Source organism: Hylobates moloch, unplaced genomic scaffold (genome assembly GCF_009828535.3).
Source record: "Hylobates moloch isolate HMO894 unplaced genomic scaffold, HMol_V3 SCAFFOLD_16, whole genome shotgun sequence".
Taxonomy (NCBI): domain Eukaryota; kingdom Metazoa; phylum Chordata; class Mammalia; order Primates; family Hylobatidae; genus Hylobates; species Hylobates moloch.
Genome location: NW_026652291.1, coordinates 14,523,456 through 14,545,343, shown reverse-complemented (window position 1 = coordinate 14,545,343; position 21,888 = coordinate 14,523,456). Strand labels below are relative to the sequence as shown.

General features: G+C 38.5%; 1 protein-coding gene across 5 annotated transcripts in view; it reads right to left on the bottom strand.

Annotated features, from left to right (window-relative positions):
• Nucleotides 1-21,888, bottom strand: part of RPS6KA5 (ribosomal protein S6 kinase A5) — a 190,521-nt gene that overhangs the window by 92,123 nt on the left and 76,510 nt on the right. For 4 of the 5 annotated variants that reach the window (XM_032134602.2, XM_032134601.2, XM_058429864.1 and 1 more), the window contains one exon: nt 19,254-19,472. In XM_032134602.2, the coding sequence (XP_031990493.1) occupies nt 19,254-19,472 (219 nt within the window). Of the gene's footprint in view, nt 1-19,253; nt 19,473-21,888 lie in introns of those variants that run through there. The other variant, XM_032134604.2, reaches the window with a different exon arrangement.

Below are 21,888 nucleotides of genomic sequence, written 5' to 3'. Positions count from 1 at the left end.
ACATATTTGACGAAAGACTGTTCCAAAAAGAAGTAACATCCAGTACAAAGATCCTGATGCAGAGCAGTCCTGGTGTTATTTGACGGTCAGAAAGGAGATCAAGTGGCTAGAACAGAATGAATGAGGGAAAAGCAGTAGGAGAGTCAAAGTCACAGAAGTAACTGAATTAGGGGGGTGGGGCAGATTGTACAGGGCTTATGGACCTTTACTGGAGCTGTTGTGTATATCATCTACTGCACAACATATTGTGATCTATGTGAACAGTTGCCCTTGCGGCTGTGCAGTGCAGAGGCCCTGGCCATCATCTTTTACTGTGAATGAAATGGGAAGACTCTGCAGAGTTCTAAGTAGGATAGTAGTGTGATATGACTTTCATTTTAATAGGAGCAATGACTCTGGCTACTGTATTGAGAATAGAAAGGGTAGAAGTAGGGAGATCACTTGCAATAATAAATAAGGTAATAAGGCAAGAGATGACTGGCTAGGAGGAAGGTGACAACAGTAGTAGGGATAAGGACTCAGCATAACTGAGCAACTAAAGAGATGGAGTAGGTGTTACCTGAGACGAGTAAAGATGGGGGAAGAACAGGTTTGGAAGGGGCTATCCAGAGTTCATTTTGGATATGAAGAATGAAGAGTGCCTGACTAATAGTACAAGCTAAATAAATGGTAGTCATCACCACCACCATCTTGTGGCCAGTTGTAGAGCATTAAGAGAAGCTTCCATGAACCATCATGAAAGTGCTTCATGCTAATTCCTTGAAATTATGTAAACTGTTTGGGTATATGTGGCCTACATGCATTCTTCTGAGAAGAGAGAATCTACAGCTTTTGTGAGATTTGCCAAAGAGTTGTTAGCCAAAAATTTAAGGAACATCACCTTAAAGACAGCATTATAAATTTGAATGGAAAGGTTCCTATCAAGTTTATTTACAAACAAACCAGCAAGTACTGACAGCACATGGGAAACCTCTGAGAACAGGTGCCATAGCTCTGCACTGAGAGCCCACACCACCAACTTGATCACGCCCAGCATCCCCACCAGTGCCACACTCCCTCTCAGCGTTTGGATTAGTTCTCTGTGAATTTTACCCGTGCTTGGCATAACTATCCTAGATATTATTTGTATTCACATTTGGACCAGTGGGGTTCAGAGCTTAAGAAAAGTGAGACGGAGCAAGGGATTTTCATTTCAACAAGAGCTCTGACTACCGAGAATGTACTAAAACTGCATCTCTGATGTCTTTATGCCTCTTTGTTTATCAAGAGATCTATCAACTCTGTTAGGATAGGGCTCGGGCTTGCCCCTGAAAGTAAAAACAACTTAGCCATGCAGCGAAACAACAAATAAGACAAAATATGTAAAAGACTATCAAGGATATTGTTAAATTTGAGTTGAATTTTCAAATTGTTACTCTCTCAAAAGGAATGTGGTGGATTCTGGGCTAGAGTTAGCAGTGGCATCAGAGTGGTCAGTGATATCGTGACCACCCAGATCCTCACTGACATCTGAAAGGAGGAGTCTTCTCAGCTTTATAGCCTAAGGAAAACCTCCAGACCTTTTAGATCCCCAGCCCCTTTTCAACCGGGCATAAATTACATTTCCCCATATAAAATACACATTAAAGAGCTCAGGTAGAATAAAAACTTGAAAACTGTCTACTGCTAGAATTTATGGTCCAATCTACCTGGTGGACTCTTGATCCATGCCAGCTTATCTACCCTGAATAACTTTTCTGCCAAAATTATGATCCATTAGATTTCTGAAAATTCCTTCTCAAGTCTCTGCCATTTCTTCCACAACAAATTGTAAGCTTGAGCATTCTTGAATTTTTAAAGCCAATAGTTTTTCTTCCCTTTATTATAAGAAAACTATCAGAAAATAGCATGAGATTGCTCAATTTTTATTGATACTCCTTCAGTTTTTTGCCTCTGTGGACATACAATGAAAATGAGCTAAGTGGTATTGTTCATACACACTCCTGGCTACTGACGTTTGTACAGTAGTAGCGTAATAACCCCAGATAGTCAAGGGAAGTGGGAAAGGGCTCCCAACAGACAAAAATCTGGATGTAAAACAAGAACTTGGGTGGCCCTCCTTAAAAATTTGTATCTGAACACAGCCCACTGCTTCTGAGACGAGACAAAGAATAACAATAGCAACTACAGATTTTAGGCACTTCTTTCATGCCTGTTCTAGTTAGATATGATGAGTCTGATCCCAATAAATAATGCTATAAAGCAGGTACTATTAAAATAATAGTATAATCCCCAGAGAAAATAGGAATCTCCAGAGAAAAGTAAAACTGAGAGTGGTTAAGTAAATTTTCCAGAGTTGTACATCTTATGAAGGGGGAGAGTAAGGATGATGAACGTGTCTGATTCTGAAGACAGTGGGTTTAGACGTTGTCTTAGAGCTGCTCTTTTCCCCTTCCCGACTTGGCTTTCCTGCTGCTTATGAGGAGCAGCCTCATCAGGCAGTTGGACTTGATAATTTTTGTCAGAAAAACTGCCTTAAGATCAACTATTCTTTGGAAGACAGCTTCCAAATATTCAAATGACTTAGAACAAATAATTCTATATATCTTATCATACAGTTTTGCTGTCTTACATGCTTTTTCCGGTTAAATTTTGGAGGGCTCATCTGAATGTCACAGTAATCAAAAGTAGACATTCTATGTCTACTGAGTTTTTTTTTTCTAATGGTTACAGTAAACAATGAGTTTAAATCTTTTTTTAGACTGAAAAGCTAAAATTACTGCTCGTAGATTTTATGGCACAGAACTTAGGGACAGCAATTTACATCTTGTAGTAGTGAACCCTGGGCTGTTTTCTCAAAAAAAGTACTGTACCTTGAATGGAGGAATATCTACAACCTAGCAAAAAGTTCCTTAATTTTTCCTAAGAGGTTATCATTTTAACCCACCTGGCTGTTAAGGCACAGGATCTGAATTTGGCAACATAGAAGAGCTACATTCATGGTTCTTGCCAGAGATTAGAACCTCAAAGTATCTGCGGACCAAATATCATTAAATGTTCAGTTGTTAGACATATAAAGGACAATGCATACGATCAATACATCTCTCTTGATACGCTATATTATGGTTTTGGACCAAGAGCAGCAGAAAGCTATAAAAACAGATTACACTGTTTTGGAAAAATTATACTCTCCCCTCGTGTTCCACAGGCTTACATTATGAAGCCTGAAGAGTGGCATGAAACATCTTATTATCTTTAGTCTAGGAAGTACATAGTGGCTCCTAAATGAAGCCCTATTAAAGAATTTTTTCCTAAGGGTTTTTTTTTTTTAATAAAATACTGTTTTTTTATAAAAAACAATTTTTTTTTGAGACAGGGTCTCACTCTCTTGCCCAGGCTGGAGTGTACTTTTAGTAGAGATGGGGTTTCACCATGTTAGCCTGGCTGGTCTCCAACTCCTGACCTCAGATGATCTGCCCTCCTTGGCCTCCCAAAGGGCTACGATTACAGGAGTGAGCCACCACGCCTGGCCTAGATTTTTTTCTTTTTTTTTTTGAGATACGGTCTTGCTCTGTTGCCCAGGCTGGAGTGCAGTATGAATCCTGGGCTGTTTTCTTGAAAAAAGTACTGTACCTTTAATGTAGTACAAAATTTTGGCACAATTCCAAAATTGTAAGAACAGTACAAAGAATCCCTATATGCTCATTATGAAAATTCACTAATTGTTTACATTTTGTTTCATTTGCTTTAGCATTCTGTTTTCATATATGTACATATTTTTCCTGAACCAGTTGAGAATACGTTGGAGATATCGTGCTTCTCTACTCCTAAACATTTCAGTGTACATTTCCTAAGAACAAAGACATTCCTGCATATAACCACAGTATAATTGTAAATATCAGAGCCATTAACCATGATAAAAATACCATTTCCTAATCTACACTCCCTATTCAAATTTTGCCATTTACCCAATAACGCTCTTTGTGGCCACTTTTTCCCAGTCCAGTTTCTAGTTCAAGTTCATACAATGCATATCACATCTCGTTTAGTCTGGAATCCGTGGTCTTTCTTTCTTCATATCTTTGAAGAGGATAGACCTGATATTTTGTGGACTAACTCTGAATCTGGGTTTTATCTTATGTTTTCTCATGATGCAGGTTATGCACTCTTGGAAGGAATAGCAATAAAATGATGTTACCCTCACTATGACATCTCAGGAAGCATGGATGTTAGTTTACCCAACATTGGTGTTAACTTTGATCACATCATTAATGTGGAGTCACTAAAGTGGAGTTTGCCACGTTTCTGCACTATGAAGTTACTATGTTTCCCTTTGTAATTAACTGGTAAATTGTAGGGAGAGGAATTGAGACTATGTAAAAATCTCCTCCTCCTCATGTCACCCACTCATTTTAGCATCAAGTGATGATTTTCCAACTCCATCATTCCTCTATGTTAGTTGGCATTCTCCCATAAGGAAGAGCTTTCCCTTCGCCCCCAATTTATTGCACTTTCTTACTTTCTAGCATAACAAGATGTTCTAGTTTCATCTTGTACTTTTCAAGGCTTTATTTTAATATCACCACCACTCATGGATCACTATCTGCCAGGGGCGATACAACACACTTTACATAGATCATTCCATTTAAGCCAATCAACTCCAGGTAAATGGGATAGCAGAGTATCAGAGAGATTAGGCGACTTGCCTAGGATCCTGCAGCTAGGATATACTGAAACCCAGAAACCCAGAGTTGAACCAAGTTAGTATTTAAGTAAAATAGAGAAAAACACATGTTCACTGAGGAGTAGATTATTTGGCTTGGCTGGTGCACAGGTATCAGAGCACAGTAGTGGAAGACAGGGAGGGAAAGACAAGCTGAGGCTGGGGGTCAGATTGTTTTGAGAGCCTTACAATGGACTTTAGAATATATCCTCTTCAAGTAAATGAAGTCACTGAGAGATGTCAAGCAGTGGAGTGACCCAATCATGGCTATGTCGTAAGAAGACTAATTAAATATTAATGTAAAAAATGGACTGGAAAGGATTGAAAGGGGTCAAAAAATAGACATTAGCACTGTTTCTAATTTTCTGATAATAAAAATAATGCTGCTTCTCCTGATAAAACAAAGAAGGCGACACATGTGGCTAAGCTGTGTACAGCAATCAAGTAGCATGGCTCCTCCACATACCGGCTATGTAGCCTTGGGCACCTTTTTTTACTCCCTGAGCCTCAGATACCTCATCTATAAAACAAGGATGATAATCTATTTCTTCAAGGGTTGCTTTCAAAGACTGAAAAAACTAATATATAAAAAAATGCCAAGAGTAGTGTCTGATACCAAATAAGTACTACAAAACATAAATATTACAATAAAAATATTTGCCACCTTCATCTAAAATGCCTTTTTGACTGTGAGCACAGAAGTGTAGGATTTTCTGGCCTACAGATAACCTTAGTTTGTACTGACATTCTCATTCTAATAATAGTGCCACAAGAAACAACCTTGTACATATTTTTTATCTACTTGGGCAGGTATAAATTGGTAGGATGGATTCCTAAAATTTGATTGCTGAGGCTGCACGTGGTGGCTCACACCTGTAATCACAGCACTTTGGGAGACTGAGATGGGAGGATCACTTGAGCCCAGGAGTTCACAACCAGCCTGGGCAACATAGTGAGGCTATGACTCTGCAAAATACAGAAAAAAATTAGCCAGGAGTGGTGGTGTGCACCTATAGTCCCAGCTACTTGGGAGACTGAGGCAGGAAGATCATTTGAGCCCAGGAAGTCAAGGCTGCAGTGAGCCATGATAGTGCCACTGCACTCCAGCCTGGGAAAGAGAGTGAGACCCTCTCTCAAACCCCCCCCCCAAAAAAAAACCACAACAAAAAAACAAACAAACGAACTTGGATTGGCAAGTCACAACAAACACACATATTAAATTTTGGTAACTGTTGCCAATTTTTGGTAAGTACCTCCACAAAAAGGCTGAAGCCATTTATATCACCCACCAACAGTGAGTAAATACCTCTTAAAAAGTTCTCGTATCGGCCGGGTGCCGTGACTCATGCCTGTAATTCCAGCACTTTGTAAGGCGGGCAGATCACGAGGTCAGGTCGAGAGCAGCCTGGCCAACATGGTGAAACCCAGTCTCTACTAAAAATACAAAAATTAGCTGGGCGTGGTGACGGGCACCTGTAATCCCAGGTACTCAGGAGGCTGAGGCAGGAGAATCGCTTGAACCTGGGAGGCGGAGATTGCAGTGAGCTGAGATCACACCATGGCACTACAGCCTGAGCGACAGAGCGAGACACTGTCTCAAAAAAAAAAAAAAAAAAAAGGAGTTCTCATATCAAATACCTTAAATTTTTGCCAATCTGATATGCATTTCCAAGATACAGAGGATTTTAAGGTGCAGAAGAAAGGAGAAAGGAAGAAAACTTGAGGGCTTGCAGCAACTGGACCTGATCATCTCAGACAGAGAGGAAGACAGTAATGGGACTGTGGGTTTGAGAAGTAATAAGAGGCTGAGAAAGTTCACATGCAGTTCACGAGAGAGGGGTAAAATGCTTGCTAACCTTCTGTGAAGCTCTGCTGAGACTGACAGCATGAGTTTCATGCCAGACCCAGGTGACACATTTTGTTGACACACGAGGAAAGCTTAGCAATCTAGTATTGGGAAGACAAGTTTAGAGAGTAATCAAAGTGACTGCAATGTCAGGCAAGGAGGAAGGTGAAGAGGGCAAGCAATGCCAGTGTACCAGCCAAGGCAGATTCCAGGTTAGTAAGGGTGCAGATGGAACCCAAAGGAAGTAGGAGAATAGGAAAGGCTCAAAAGAAGGTAGGGCTCAGAGGGGTTTTAAAAAATGCTCGGGGAGTATGAGAAAGGAAAATGATGGAAGATTATGGTTAAAGACTTTTGAGGTCTTAAGAGATGCAACTGGTTTGACTGATAAGGCCTAATGTGCAGCTATACTTGTAAATGAAGCAAAAGAAGTGAAAGAGGTTTGGCATGGTATTGAACTGGTTATCAATACTGGTACTAAAGTTGTAGAAAGTGATGGGAGGAAACTGGAGGAAAGGGAAACTAAGTCTGATGAATGTCACTGGAAACACAGATACGTGTGCTGGGAGTCAATCAGCTACAGAATTGAGGGAAGTGGCTTAGAAAAGCTCTTTCAAAAACAAGACTCTGTTGAGAAATGATTTTTTAAAATGATGTTTAACTATCATCATGTTGTTGAGTACAGGAAGATGGTCTTCTGTGACAGGGGCTGCTAGAGAAGCAACATCCTCCAAAAACAGAAGTTTTACTTTAGAGGAAAGGATAAATAAAGCATTTCAGGAGTTTATGCACACAGTTACTCATAGAATACTAACCCTTTCTGTTAGGAGAGGAAGATGAAGAGATGTTTGAGTAGGGGGAAGAACACAAAATTCCTAAAGACATAAAAAATATCTCCAAAGCTTCTAAAATAGTAGGCACATACAAAATTAAGCTTTAGAGAGTACAGTGTACCAACGGAGTCATACCTCTTTATTTACATATTGTACATTTTATTCTAAAAGCTAATGTACATGTATTCTGCCAGAAAGTCAAGTTGGGATCTGGTACCAAAGAGGCAGACTAACGTCCAAGGACAATTTTCTCTCTGCCAGGCACAGGGTCTAGCCCCATCAAATACAAGGCACTAATACTAGTTGCAAGGAATGAATAAACATGTAATATTGCAGTAACTAACTGCCGTAGCCACATGAGTATTAAGGTAGATTCTTCACCTCAAGTTTCAGCATTGATAAAGAGTAGAAAGAAATAGAAAAGAAGAGAGAAAGCAAAAGGGAACTGGTAATAACAGTAGGAACATCTTTCTTGATGGGCATGTTTCAAGTTCTGAGCTCTTCCAAGAGATAAATTCAGGATAAGTCTTCAGACTTATTCTGTTTACAACTGAAGAACAAAAGAAAACTATCAATATTCCATCTTTATGACAATAATTAAAAATAAATAGGTAGGGCTAACTCTAATACATGTTCTCAGAAGCTGCCAGGCAAATTTCATTAATGTGACTCTTCCAAAAAACATTTATCATCCCACTGAAATTGACTTACAGTCCATACAATGGAATACCTTATATGATCCTTGTGCCAATGATGTTTCTTGATTAAAAGAAATCTGTCATGTAAATGATTATATCTTAATTCCTTTGTATTTCTTAAATGATCTTCTTTATATGTAGGATGACTAATATTCTATAACTGCAAAATATTAATATAAATAATTGTAACTTCCACATAAGATTGTCATGAGGATTAAATGAGCTACTGAGGATTATGGGCCAGGCATACAGTAGGCATTTGTTAAATAATAACTAATAGCTCCTATTATTATTTACGGGCATCAATTACAATTTATAGACTTGAAAAATACTGTCAAGCTTAATTATAATGACTTAAATATAAAAATCAAATTTATTGTGCCCTGACTTACATACTCAATGTGGTCATAATTTTAAGACTTATGAATGTTTAACATATATTTCCATAAAGTACTACCAAGGTCTAATTACTTAGTATTAAGCTAAAGAGAGATTTTCTTATATAACTGATATTTCAGTGCAATCCTAAGTTTTAAAATTGCAGAGATATCTGGTTTTTATTCAAGTGCAATTAACTTGCTTTTAAAGATTTTTATGTTCCGGTATTTGGAATGCCAGATGAAGCACTCTGATACTGTGTCTCTAAGAAGCATAAAAATAACACAGAAATCACACAAATAATGTGAAAATTCAAAAACATAAAATTTCTCCCATTTTAAAACACACTACCATCCTCCCTAAATCCCACGTGTCCCATCTTGTCTTTCTTCTTTATTTTTACTGCCAAACTTCTTTAAAGCGTGGTCTACGTGGCTGATGCTCCTTACCCACTGTTCCCTTCATATTGCTGCTATAGGAAGTTACCACAGACTTAGTGGCGTAAACACTATGAATTTATTATTTTATAATTTTGTACATTTGAAGTCTGACATGGACATCACTGGACTAAAATCAAGGGGTCAGCAGGACTGCGTTTCTTCTGGGGCTCCAGGGAAAAATCTGTTTCCTGGCCTTTTCTAGCTTCTAGATACAGGCCACCCACATTCCTTGGCTTGTGGCCCCTTCCCTCATCCTAAAAGGCAGCTATGGCAGCTGAGTCACTTCTCACATCGCATCACCTGACCTTCTCTGTAGACACATCTCCCTCTCACCCTCCTTTTTCCTCCCTCCCTCCCTCTTCCTGTTGTGTAAAGACCCTTGTGGTTACATTGGCCCCACTCAGATAATTCAGAATAATCTCCCAATTTTAAGGTCAGCTAATTAGTGATCTTAATTTCATCTGTAATCTTAATTCTTCTTTACCATGTAGCTCAACATACTGACAGGTCCTGGGGGATTAGAATGTGGGCATCTCTGGGAGGCCATTATTCTGTCTACTACAGCCTCTATTCATTCCTTAACATACTACAGTACAACTTCCACCTCCATGATAACACCATAACCTAAAGCTAAAAATAACCTCTTGTTACTTGAGTCAATGAATACTTTTCAGTCCTCACATTACTTAACTTTATGCCCTTTGCAAAGGGCAAAAAGGAAAAGAGTATTTCAAAGGCAGCAAAGTAGCACAAAAACTGCCTCTATGGATCAGCCCAAATTGAGCCCCTCAAAAATGGTTATGTTAACCCACTGAATTTTGGGTTAGTTATGCAGAAAAAGACAACTGATATATTAGCAACTTGTAGATCATGCTTACAACTTAGTGTCTTGTTCAGGATCACACAGTTAATAACCAAAACAATCTTTTTATTTTAGCAGAATAATAGCCCTTTAATTTAGGTCACACATCTGTCATATTAGGAAAACAATTTACATTTCATTTCAATGACACATAATTTATGCAGATATTTAACAGTAGCAAGTAGATTTCACTTTGTTATTATGAAATAATAACATTTCCTTCTTGGATTCAGAATAGCAAGCCGTGTGTGTGTGTGTGTGTGTGTGTGTGTGTGTGTGTGTGTGTGTGTGTTTGTATGTATATGGAAAGGCAGGTAGAGAATGGAGGAGAGAAAAATAGCCTTTAAACCAGTAAATTCGTTTCTTAAAACAGTAAATTAATTCTGAGAATTTGAACTGAAGATCTCTACAAAATTTCCAAGATTCTTAAGCAACTCATATCATTCTGACAATTAATACCTTATGGGATTAACACTAGGGTAAAACAGCATGTGCTCTCAATCAAAATTCTGACTTTCTAAGTACATACTGTTGCACAGTTTCAGGCTGCTCGTCTTTGCACATCTGATTTGACTTAATGTTGAACCCAGAAATGTCTCCATTGTTTTGCAGTTCATACACTTTTATTAGCAGATGGAGAAAGTGAAATTCACAGAGACATTGGGTTACATGGCTTTAAAGTATTACTAAAAACTACAGCCTAAATAGCCCATTTTCCATTTAAGATGCAAAAGGATAACCACAGAAAGGGCTAGCAAGCTTATTTTAAGGCTATGTCTTGTTCGTGCAATTGCATGGAAGTCAGCTTGTAGGAGGGGAAGTCGCAGAGTTAACAGAAATCCTACATCTCCTGCTTTCAAGGAAAGATTCTGTTCTGCTTTCACTCTCCAAACACCCAAACACCTACTTATTTCCAGTAATACTCTGGCTGACCTCTAGACATCTAAGCTTTCTATTTCAAATTCTCCTACTTAAGAATTTCTCTCACTCATATTTCTTCTTATGGTGGCACCTTCCAAAGAGCTGTTATTAATTCCCACATGCCCCCTATGATTCAGACCACTTCTCTCTTTTTTTTTTTTTCTCTCTCTCTCTGCACTGTTACTTGGTCTTCTTTTTATTTTTTTTCCTACAAATTTTCCTCTTCCTTCAGATATGCTTCACTTCCATGAACTCCCATACCTTCTGTTCTCATTTCTACCCACTCTTTCTTCTCTGGACCACCTAAATCTCTCTTGATAGCTCCCTTTTCTTATCTTCTATCTAAAATATAGTCTCAACGTGACATGCCACACAAATCTGAAAGTCATTTCTTTTTAATGTCATGCCAAAACCATCTCAGTTTATTTTTGTTTGGTTTTAGCTCAACATTCTAATAGTATACTCTATAAATCATTTCACCTTATCAAAATCATTACAAAGTTCTAAGAACATCTATCAATCTTGTGAATTTGTCATATTTACTTCAAAGCAAGGAAGTGTTTTCAGTTACTGTCTGTTTTGTCATACTAGTTAGTGACTGTAATATATCATGAACCATTTTGTTACCATCTCAGCAAGCATCCTCACCCTTACAATTATTGAGATGAAACCAATACTCAAAAGTGAAACTTTAATTTTTAAATACCTCTTAACTCCATTGAAAGGATGACTCATGATCACAGAACTGTCTACAAGGCTGGGATAGCATTCATTATTGGGAATGATCCTTGGCATGACCTTAACAAACACTTTAGTGATTTGCTTATTTAACATCTTGTGAATTCTACTGATTAATGTAACAATTTATTACAGTCACAGATCAGCTGGTGTTTTAACAAAATCACCACTAACAGAAACCAAAAAACATCAAAAGAAAAATTATTTTTTACAGATTATTTTCCACACAGAATTCCCTCCCAGTGTTAGTTGAAATAAATATGAGTTTTAAGAGAGAATAGATAAAAATATTTTTATATTTCTTGTTGTAACCATGCACAGGTACAGAAAAAGTTATAAAAGACATGATCTCCACGTTACAAGATTTGGGAAAAGTAAAAGAAATATAAAGGGAAAAATCCATCAAATCCAATATCATTAGATATAAATCAGAGCCTTAAAAGATATTAATGTTGTAGAATTAAAAAAAAAAAAAAAAAACAGAAATGTGACTTAACAATAGATGACTTTAAAGCAGGGGTCAACAAATTACAGACCAGAGGCCAAATCTAGTCCACCACCATTTCTGTAAATAAAATTTTATTGGAACTTGGCCAGGCGCAGTGGCTCATGCCTGTAATCCCAGCACTTTGGCAGGCCAGGGCAAGCAGATTACCGACGTCAGGAGTTCAAGACCAGCCTGGCCAGCATGGTGAAACCCTGTCCCTACTAAAAATACAAAAATTAGCCGGGTGTGGTGGCACATGCCTGTAAACCCAGCTACTCGGGAGGGTGAGGCAGGAGAATCGCTTGAACCTGGAAGGCAGAGGTTGCAATGAGCCGAGATTACGCCACTGCACTCCAGCCTAGGCGACAGTGAACTCCATCTCAAAAAAAAAAAAAAATTATTGGAATCCTGCCATGCCCATTTATTTACTACTGCCTATGGTCAAAGAGACCTTAAGGCTTGCAAAGCCTAAAATATTTACCATCTAGCCCTTGGTCAGGACTGGTCAAAGTCCTGACGCCTGATTTACAAGATGACACATATAATATAAATGAACAGAGGCAATTACAAGTAAATACAGCATATTGTAGGAAACAATCGCACATACTCAGTTCAAGTAGAAATGCTAGTCTGTTCCGCATCTGGTTACTAAAAGCAAAATGTCACAGGTAAGCAAATGGCAAGATAATATTAACATTGTAACAATCTTATCATCTGGAGAAGCCTGTGCAAACAAGGCAAATGTAATCCCAATGGAACAAGCCTCATCGAGAAGTCTATAGTGAGCCATGAATACTAGTAGGCACATGATGGCAGCCTAGATATGAATCTCCACATCTGATCCTAAAACATCTTTAAAAACAGCAAGAAAAGCTGTAAACCTCCATGACCTACTCCTTCAGCAAAACTGAGAGAAAGAAAACCCATATACACCAAACATGCTTCAGGGCAGGCTAAAAAGGAACTGGGCAAGACATGAGCAATGTGGGAAGGAGGAAAATGTAGCAAGATAGCAGGATATAAAACTAATACATAAAAGTAATAGCTTTCAGCCAGAAGGTATGGTGGAAAGAAGACCCCATTTGCAAAAGCAACAGATGACAGAATATCTAAGATTCAGTTAAGAAACATAGCTAGGAAGTAAATGCTAAAACACACCTGAAGGTCTTAGAAGGACTTCAACATGAGCAAACATACCATGTTCTCGAATAGGAATAACCAATATCATAAAAATGTCAAGTCTCCCTAAATTAATTTTTTAATTTACAGCAATTCCAATGAAAATACCTTAAGTTTTTTTCCCCCAAAACCAGACAATGTGATTCTAAAGTTCACGCTGAAAAATAAACCAACGGGAAGAGCCCTCCAAAAAGCTCTGAAAAATAAAGGCAATGAAAGATCGGGGCAGAGGGCAACTAACCTTACTAAGAATTAAAATATATTGTAAAACCTTGATAAATTAAAACAGTATAGTACTGGCACATGACTTAATAAACCAAACAGAAAAAACCAAATAGACCCAAACATATATGAGAATTTCACAGAGGAAAAAGGAAGCACCTCAAGTCAATGTAAATATGGACTTTTAACTAAACAGTGTTGGGAAAATTAGCTGTTTGAAAAAGATTAAGTTGGATCCTTATTTCATGTCATACTTCATCCACATGGATCCAAGTGCTCTATGCAAAAAATAAAACCATGCAAGTACTGGAAGAAGACATCAGTGAATTCCTTTATAAACTCAGTAGAGGAGTAGAGGAGGTCTTCTGACTATGACTCAAAATCACAAGCCATAAAAATAATTTTAGAAATAAATTTTACTATACATAAATTTTTGCATGGTAAATGCATCATAACCAAACTCAAAAAAATACGTGGGAAACAGGGGAAAGTATTTACAACGCATATCAGAAATGATTAATTACTTTATGAGCTCCTAGAAATTGAGGGGAAAAAAGAGGCAAAGGGCACAAATAAATAATTTTCTGAAAAAATACATATGGCTTTTTAAGCATGTGAAAAGATGTTCGGCCTCATTCAGTAAAGAAAAAAAGAAAATTAACTCCACAATGAGACACTACTACTTACCTATGGACAGGCAAATGCCCAGCAGTTTGAAAATACGTTCTGTGGAGAAACAGGCACTCTCAAACAACGCTGGTGGGAATGTGAAACGGTACAACTTCTACGGAAGTGTACTTGGCAAAATTAGAGATGACAAAAAAGGATGGGCGTGGTGGCCCACGCCTGTCATCCCAGCACTTCTGGAGGCCGAGGCAGGCAGATCACTTGAGGTCAGGAGTTGGAGACCAGCCTAGCCAACATGGTGAAACCCTGTCTCTACTGAAAAAATACAAAAATTAGCCAGGTGTGGTGGCACGCGCCTGTAGTCCCAGCTACTCAGGAGGCTGAGTCAGGAGAATCACTTGAACCCGGGAGGCAGAGGTTGCGGTGAGCCGAGATCAACATCACTGCACTCCAGCCTGGGTAACAGAGAGAGAGACTCCATCTCAAAAAAAAAATAAAAAAAAGAAGAGATGGTGAAAACACAGGCCCAGCAATCTCCCTTCATCAAGCCTACAGGGTTTTTCCCCCAAACGAGTAGAAAATGACGTATGTGCAAGTTATCCCTGAAGCATCCTCATAAGAAAAGATAAGAAACAATAACCCAAGGATCCCTTCACAGGGAACCAGTTAAGTACACAATGGAATGGAATGAAGGACTGTGCAGGAATAAAAAAAAGAACAAGTAAGATCTTTATGAATTATATGGTGTTCATATGTTATGTTACATTACAACCACGTTATATTATGTTAAAACCAGTATCAGGGTGGGCGCGGTGGTTCACGCCTATAATCCCAGCACTTTGGGAGGCCAAGGCATACAGATCACCTGAGGTCAGGAGTTCAAGACCAGCCTGGCCAACACGGTGAAACCCTGTCTCTACTAAAAATACAAAATTAGCCAGGCGTGGTGGCAGGTGCCTGTAATCCCAGCTACTTGGGAGGCTGAGGCATGAGAATCACTTAAACCCAGGAGGTGGAGGTTGCAGTGGGCCAAGATTGGACTACTGCACTACAGTCAAGGTGACAGAGTGAGACTCCATCTCAAAAAAAAAAAAACCATAGTGTCCAAACACCACACAGAATATTTTCACTTCTAGGAGAAAAAATATAACCTTATGATGAAGGGATCAGGCTGTCACTATGTAATCTAATCTTAGAATCACTAATTGGGAACAATCAGATAATAGGTTTCTCCTAACGTGATATAACATGAAATATATAACATCATTTATGGTGTATTCCAGCTCAAAACATTTAAGTTTAATCTATTGAGCCTTTAGATCTAGCTTCCCAATTACTACTAGAATTCAGCAGAGGCAGGAATAAGTTAAAAGATACTACAAGGACACAACCAAGTGAGCATTCCTGGATTGGACAAACAGCTGTAAAGCATAATTATGTTACAATTAGTAAAATATAAAAATGGACTTGTGTGACAAATGGCCATGAATTCTTTCTAGTACCCCTCTTCAAGAGGTGAAGTCTATTTCTGCATCCCGTGAATCCAGGCTGGTCTTGTGTTGAGAGTGAGGCTATGTGAGTTCCAGTGTCCAGGTTCAGGAGGCCCTGCAGCCTCCACTTTTGCCCTCTCGGCAGTAGTTGCTAGCTGCCCTGATACTACCACCATGCTATGAAAAAGCTGATCTACTGTACTGGAGGATGAGAGGCCATATGGAGGAGAAAAGAGGTGGCCTAGCCAACAGCTAGCACTAATTACCAGACATGAGAATGAAACCATCTTGGACCTCACAGCCCAGCCAACTCTCCATCTGAACACCAGGTGAGTGAGCCCAGGCTAACCATTAGAGAACTGCTCAGCCAACCCACGGGATCATGAGAAAATAAATCATTGTTTAAGCTATGAAATTTTAGGTGGTTTGTTATACAGCAATAAATAACTTGTACAACTGGGTTTTAAATGAAAATTTATTAGCTGGGAAAGGTAGATATCATTAACGATAAGATCTACTTACAAATCATATACGGGACAAACTCATTTTGATAAAACACACACATAGACATACAGACAAAAAGACCTAGAAGAATATATACTGATAACAGAGGGGTATATAATAAGGTTCACGCTGGGTAGTGAAAGTAAGTTTTTATTTTCTTATTTTTGCTGTCCTGTGTCTTCTGTATGCATATATACTGCTTTTGCAGTAATAAAACTTTAAGAAAACATATTTTTTTTAAAAAAAGGTTTATAGTATTTACTTAGTCATTAGACCAACTGTTAGCAAGGTCCCTGAAGAGCTAGACATGTAAGTTCTTGCTAATACCTCACAAAAAGCTGGATAGTCAGTCAATCAATAAACCTTTTGGGCCTGTGATAGGCTGAACTGTATTTTCCCAAAACTCATTATGTTGAAGTCCTAGCCTCCAGTACCTTAGAATGTGACTGTAAATGGAGTTAAAATGAGGCCCCTAGGGTGGACCCCAAAGCAATCTGACTGGTGTCCTTACAGGAAGAAGAAATTTGGGGACAAAAGGAGATACCAGGGGCACACATGCATAGGGGGACAACATGTGTAGAGGTGATAAGACAGTGGCCATCTGCAAGCCAAGGAAAGAGGCCGTGGGAGAAACCAACCCTAGTGGCACATTGACCTTGGACTTCCAGCCTCCAGTACTGTGAGAAAATAAATGTCTATTATTTAAGCCACCTAGCCCTAGCAAACTGATACAGGGACCAAGTGTATAGCACGATATTTGGGAAACTGACCTAGTGTGCAAACAAATAACTGAACCATAAAAACACTTTATGGTCCTCTTCTAAATTCCTGAAAAGTTTTCATCTTTAAAAGTCAACTGCTGAAACAGACACAAAGAATAATTGTGTTAAATAAATTAATGTGAACAGAAGATAGAAGGGCATGGTTTCTAAACGCAATGCCTCACTCACTGTGGAATGAATGTTGTCTAGTTCACGTTCCATTCTTGACTTAGCATAAAAAAATGGGTTTTCTTGTTTTGTTTTGGATTTGTTTATTTAGGGCCAATGACAAAGACCAAAAGTAATAGAGAGCCAACAACGAAAAAGCAACATGATTAAGGACTACTCTTTTCTAGTCAAATATAAAATATTTCACTCATATCTATCTACTTCTAAATTTAAAATGTTTTATAAAAATTACAATTTTAAATAATTTTAAAAAGCATATTGAGTATAGTTAAGAGAACAGGAAAAAAAAAAAAAAGAAGAGAGGAAACAGAAAGGGCAGGGCCAGGTAGAGCGTAATGGTGCAGAGTCCAGGAACCTGTTTTCTTACCAGCTTCTGACTCGGACAACCTTAGACACATGATTTAACTTTTATGAGTTTATTGTCAAGGAAGAAACTTGAAAAGATAATCATTTCTCAAACAGTCCTCATGGACTTCCTAAGGCTTTCCTGGAAATTCTTCTAGGGTAAAGAATAGAAATAAACTGGTAGGGCTTGGTACCCTTATGCCCAGATACAAGCAGAGCTACTTCTTTCCATTTGTTTTCCATTTGAATTTCTGTGTGTTCATTTGATGGAAGGGTCCTGCACTAAAAATGTTTGAAACCGCTGTATTAGAATGCTCTTGTCACCTACAACAGTCTTATCGTTTATGTGGGTAGATACTGAAGACATATATATCAAAAAAATCAGTAACATAGCAGATACACACAGGAGGCAGAATGAAGGGCCAAATGATATTGACTCACTGGAACAACAGGCAAATGATAACATTAATGGGGACTCTAAGAGGAGAGAAGAGAGTGTGTCCTACATGAATAAAGATTTAGAATTGTTAATTGATGGTAAGCATTGCAAAATGAGCATGAAGTATAACATCATGGCTCAAAAGGTGAAAGCAATCTTAGGTATCATTAATAAAATATAACTTCTAATATAAAAAGCATTCAATACAATGGCCAAATATATATTAAAAAACCAGTTTGTATTACCAATAATCAAAGAATACAGGCAGCAATTTAGGGAAACAGAAGACAGACAATGGAATGAGTCAGACTTGAGCTCCAATCTTCAAGCATACACAAGATATGTAACTTCAGGACATACAGCTTCCAGAATGTTGACATCACTAACGAGGGGATCCTGCAGTGCCTTTGTGTAGGTCAGTGATATTATGGAATACACCTAGTGTAATGGCTGGCATACTGTAGGCACTCAAGAAATAGCTAATGCTTGCAAAGCACTATGTGAAATTCTAGCTCATTTAATCCTTACCATAATTCTAGGAGAGAGTTATATCACATACATGCAAATTAAAACAAGCACGGGACCAAAATGGTAACAGATAAAATCTTCAACGATGGTAGAATACTAGAAGCACTGCCATTTCTTTAGTGGGAACAGAAAATGGTGGAACTTTTCTGCAAAGCAATCTGGTAATGTGTGCTGAGGACTTTCCCAAAGATCATATATAAAGGTCCAGCTCTATTTGAGAAAGGAATAGATTCAGAAAGTGCCTAGGGTGGAAATGGGAGTGTAAAGGGCTGACTGATTAGCAGCTAATCAAGTTTTTCACCAGGAATGCGAAGCATCTCTAGGAACAGAGGTCTTTTCTTTCTTTTTTATTTTTCTCCATTACTGGTTTCCAAGAACGTCCGTCCCCTTGTCAGCCTAAACCTGTTCATTCTGAGAACTCCTAAAGCAGAAATTGGCCCACTTCACCAACCAGTTCCTCACATTTGAATGGAAGCATACTGCCCAGGGAGGTAGATACCCCTAACAATTCAAACGTTTCTTAACATTAATAAAGGAAGGGCTGGAAGTGACAGTTCACACCTGCACTTTGGGAGGCCAAGGCGGGCAGATCACTTGAGGTCTGGAGTTCGAGAGCAGGCTGGCCAATATGGCAAAACCCCATCTCTACTTAAAATACAAAAATTAGCTGGGCATGGTGGTGCATGCCTGTAGTCCCAGCTACTCAGGAGGCTGAGGCAGGAGAATCACGTGAACCTGGGAGGCGGAGGTTGCAATGAGCTGAGATTGCACCACTGCACTCCAGCCTGGGTGACAGAGCCAGACTCTGCCTCAAAAAGAAAAAAAAAGAAAAGAAAAGAAAAAAAGACGAAGAAAAGAGTGTGGAATAGAAGCAGGTAAATTCTTTCATAATGGGACACCTCAAATCCAGAGCAATGCATGATATTCCAGGAGATGCCACCACAAAGAATGAGAATCAAAATATGTCACTTCTTTTAAGTCCATAGTATCTTGCCCTTTAAGTACATTATAACTTAAGACCCAAGGAAAAGTGTTTTCATAAAAGTTTGATAACAACTGACACTTACCTAAAATGAGATGAAGTTTGGTTTCTGTCTGGAAAGCATAATGTAATGTCACCAAAAATGGTGACTGCCTAATGTGCTCCAGGACTTGTCGTTCTGTCCTTGTATGCTCTGTGGTTTTGGCCTTTTGAACTATTGTTGCCTTTTTCAAAACTTTCATGGCGTACAGCTTTCCAGTATCATGACCACTTATTTTACGAACTAGAAATACTTTTCCGTAAGCTGAAAATGAAAAGAAAAAATAAAAAGAATTAAAATGCTACACAGGCAAAATGGTAATTTAGTGGAACTAAATTTATTTAATGCACAAAAAATACATTCTTTAAAGGAAAAAGTATCCTTGGTACCAGTTCAAATAGTTCTTTGATAGATTTCTTCAATTTTATACCAAATATATTTCTAGGTCTAACCCTCAATGTTTACATATCTAGCCACTGCTGACAAAATTATGCTTTTACTCTTTTACTGTTATTCTCTCCTCAATATTTTTAGCTGTAGGAAACTAGCTGTTATTATGGTCAACTAACCACAATCCAATTCTGGAACAACCAGGACATTTTAGACATCAGATAAAACTTCTAGGTATATATATATATATTTGTTACTGATGTAGACAAATGAAGGCAGTTCTTAATAAGAATTTCATATATATATAAATCAAATGCCTCAATTATTCTTCTATCCTTACAAAAAAAAAGCCTAAAGCAACATAAGCTGACATTACATGAACAAAAGAGATCTTCAGACTTAAAACATGAAAAGATCCTAAATTGCATACAATACAAACAGAAGCCCTTTTGTATCTCTGGGCAATAATTTACAGCTTACTAGGTCAACCTTGCCACACTTTTCATAATAAGGACTCTATTGGGCATGATCCTATGTGTGGTGCCCCTCCTCCAGGTGGAGGAATAGGGGCCATGTGGGCCCTGTGCCTGTGGGCAGAGCAGGTTCTCTGCATTTATTTTCTTAGAGAAGTGGGCTAGGACAGGAAGAGGTGGAAGGAAGAGGGAGGAAGAAGGGAAGACAAAAAAACAAAAACACTTTGGGAATGAAAAGGTGAGTCCCCCACTTCATCCCTACAAGGTATCAATTCTCTACAGTTACTCTGTTTAAAAAGGCAAATGCTTTCTGGGATGTTTAAGTCCAGTCTCTCTGTTAAATACTTTAATCATACCATTATTGAGTTAGTTTGAATTCTGGCCCAAATCAATATTCACACTCTATGGCATTTACCATCTAATTCTATTGTAATCCACCCACTAGAAGAAGGGAGCTTTAAGGGAAGGGCTCTTGTACTCCGTATGTGATTCAGTTCAGTACTCTGGGAACTGGATTAGTACCAACACACAATGTGCAAGAGATCAGTGAAAGACTAATAATCCTGAGAAGGAGCGCCAACATTTATTAAGGACTTGCCGATGCCCAGCTCTGCACTAAACATATTGATTCACTTAATCCTCACAACAGCCAGTGAAGCTGGTGCTTTTAGCAATTCTACTTCACCCATGAGGAAATGTGTTCAGAATAGTTACAGAACTGGCCCAAAGACTGAGGCAAGAAGCAGTAGAACTGATTCAAATGCAAGGAGTGTGACTTCAGGGACCACACTCTGAATCATAAATGAACAAAAAAGTGATTCCTCACAAGTGCTAGTAATCAGACATTCTGGATCTTAATATAACCAGTACTGTAAACATACTGAACACATTCCAGGGCACAGAAAAAGTTCATAAAAGTTTGCGTGTTAGCTCATCGGAAATACAATAATTATAGGTTGAGATCTTAGTAAGGCAGAAGTGAGTCAACAAGATGAAATGATAACTTTTGGAACCTAACAAATTAGGGTATACAAATAAAAAAATGTTTATTCAGAAGCAACAAAATGAAGCTAGAAAATACTACGCACCACGCCTTCCAACAGGGTAAGCCACTATATAAACTCAGGAGAAGGTAAAGTCTTCCACAAGCAGCCCTGAAACTTCTGTGTTCCTTACATACACATGGCACCTACCCTAAATTCTTGTTATCCCAGGTTCGTATCTCCAGAGCACTATGGTTTTAGAAATTAGGGAATCCATCTATGCTCTCAAAACCAGGAATTCTTTCCACAACATCACCGAAACATGGCTGTTCAGCTTCTTCCTAGTACATCTGTCTTCAACATAGGTATTGACCATGTGACACACAGGCTGCTGGGTGTTCGAACCTAACATCTGAGTACTTGTCAGGCACTTATGATATATATTAACTCATTCGATTCTTACAACATTCCTACAAGGAGGTGAGAACTATTATCTCCATTTTATAAATGAAGAAACTGAAGTACAGAAGAGTTCAATCACTTGTCCAAGATCACACTTGCCATTTAATCTGACTCCTGGGCCCACAGTCTTACCTGTGGTCTACCTGCTTCACTTAAGTGAATGACCTCATAGGCAAATAAATAGGGAACCAGAGATTAAACAGAAGTCACAATGCAAGTTAGGTGTTTTAACAGTGAATGGACCCGGTGTTCCTACTTCCAAGAGGAGGAAGTTTTGCAAAACGGCCCATTTTATTGATGGGAGGCTCTGTTTGAAAATCTTCCTTATGTTGCTGGGTGTGGTGGCTCACGCCTGTAATCCCAGCACTTTGG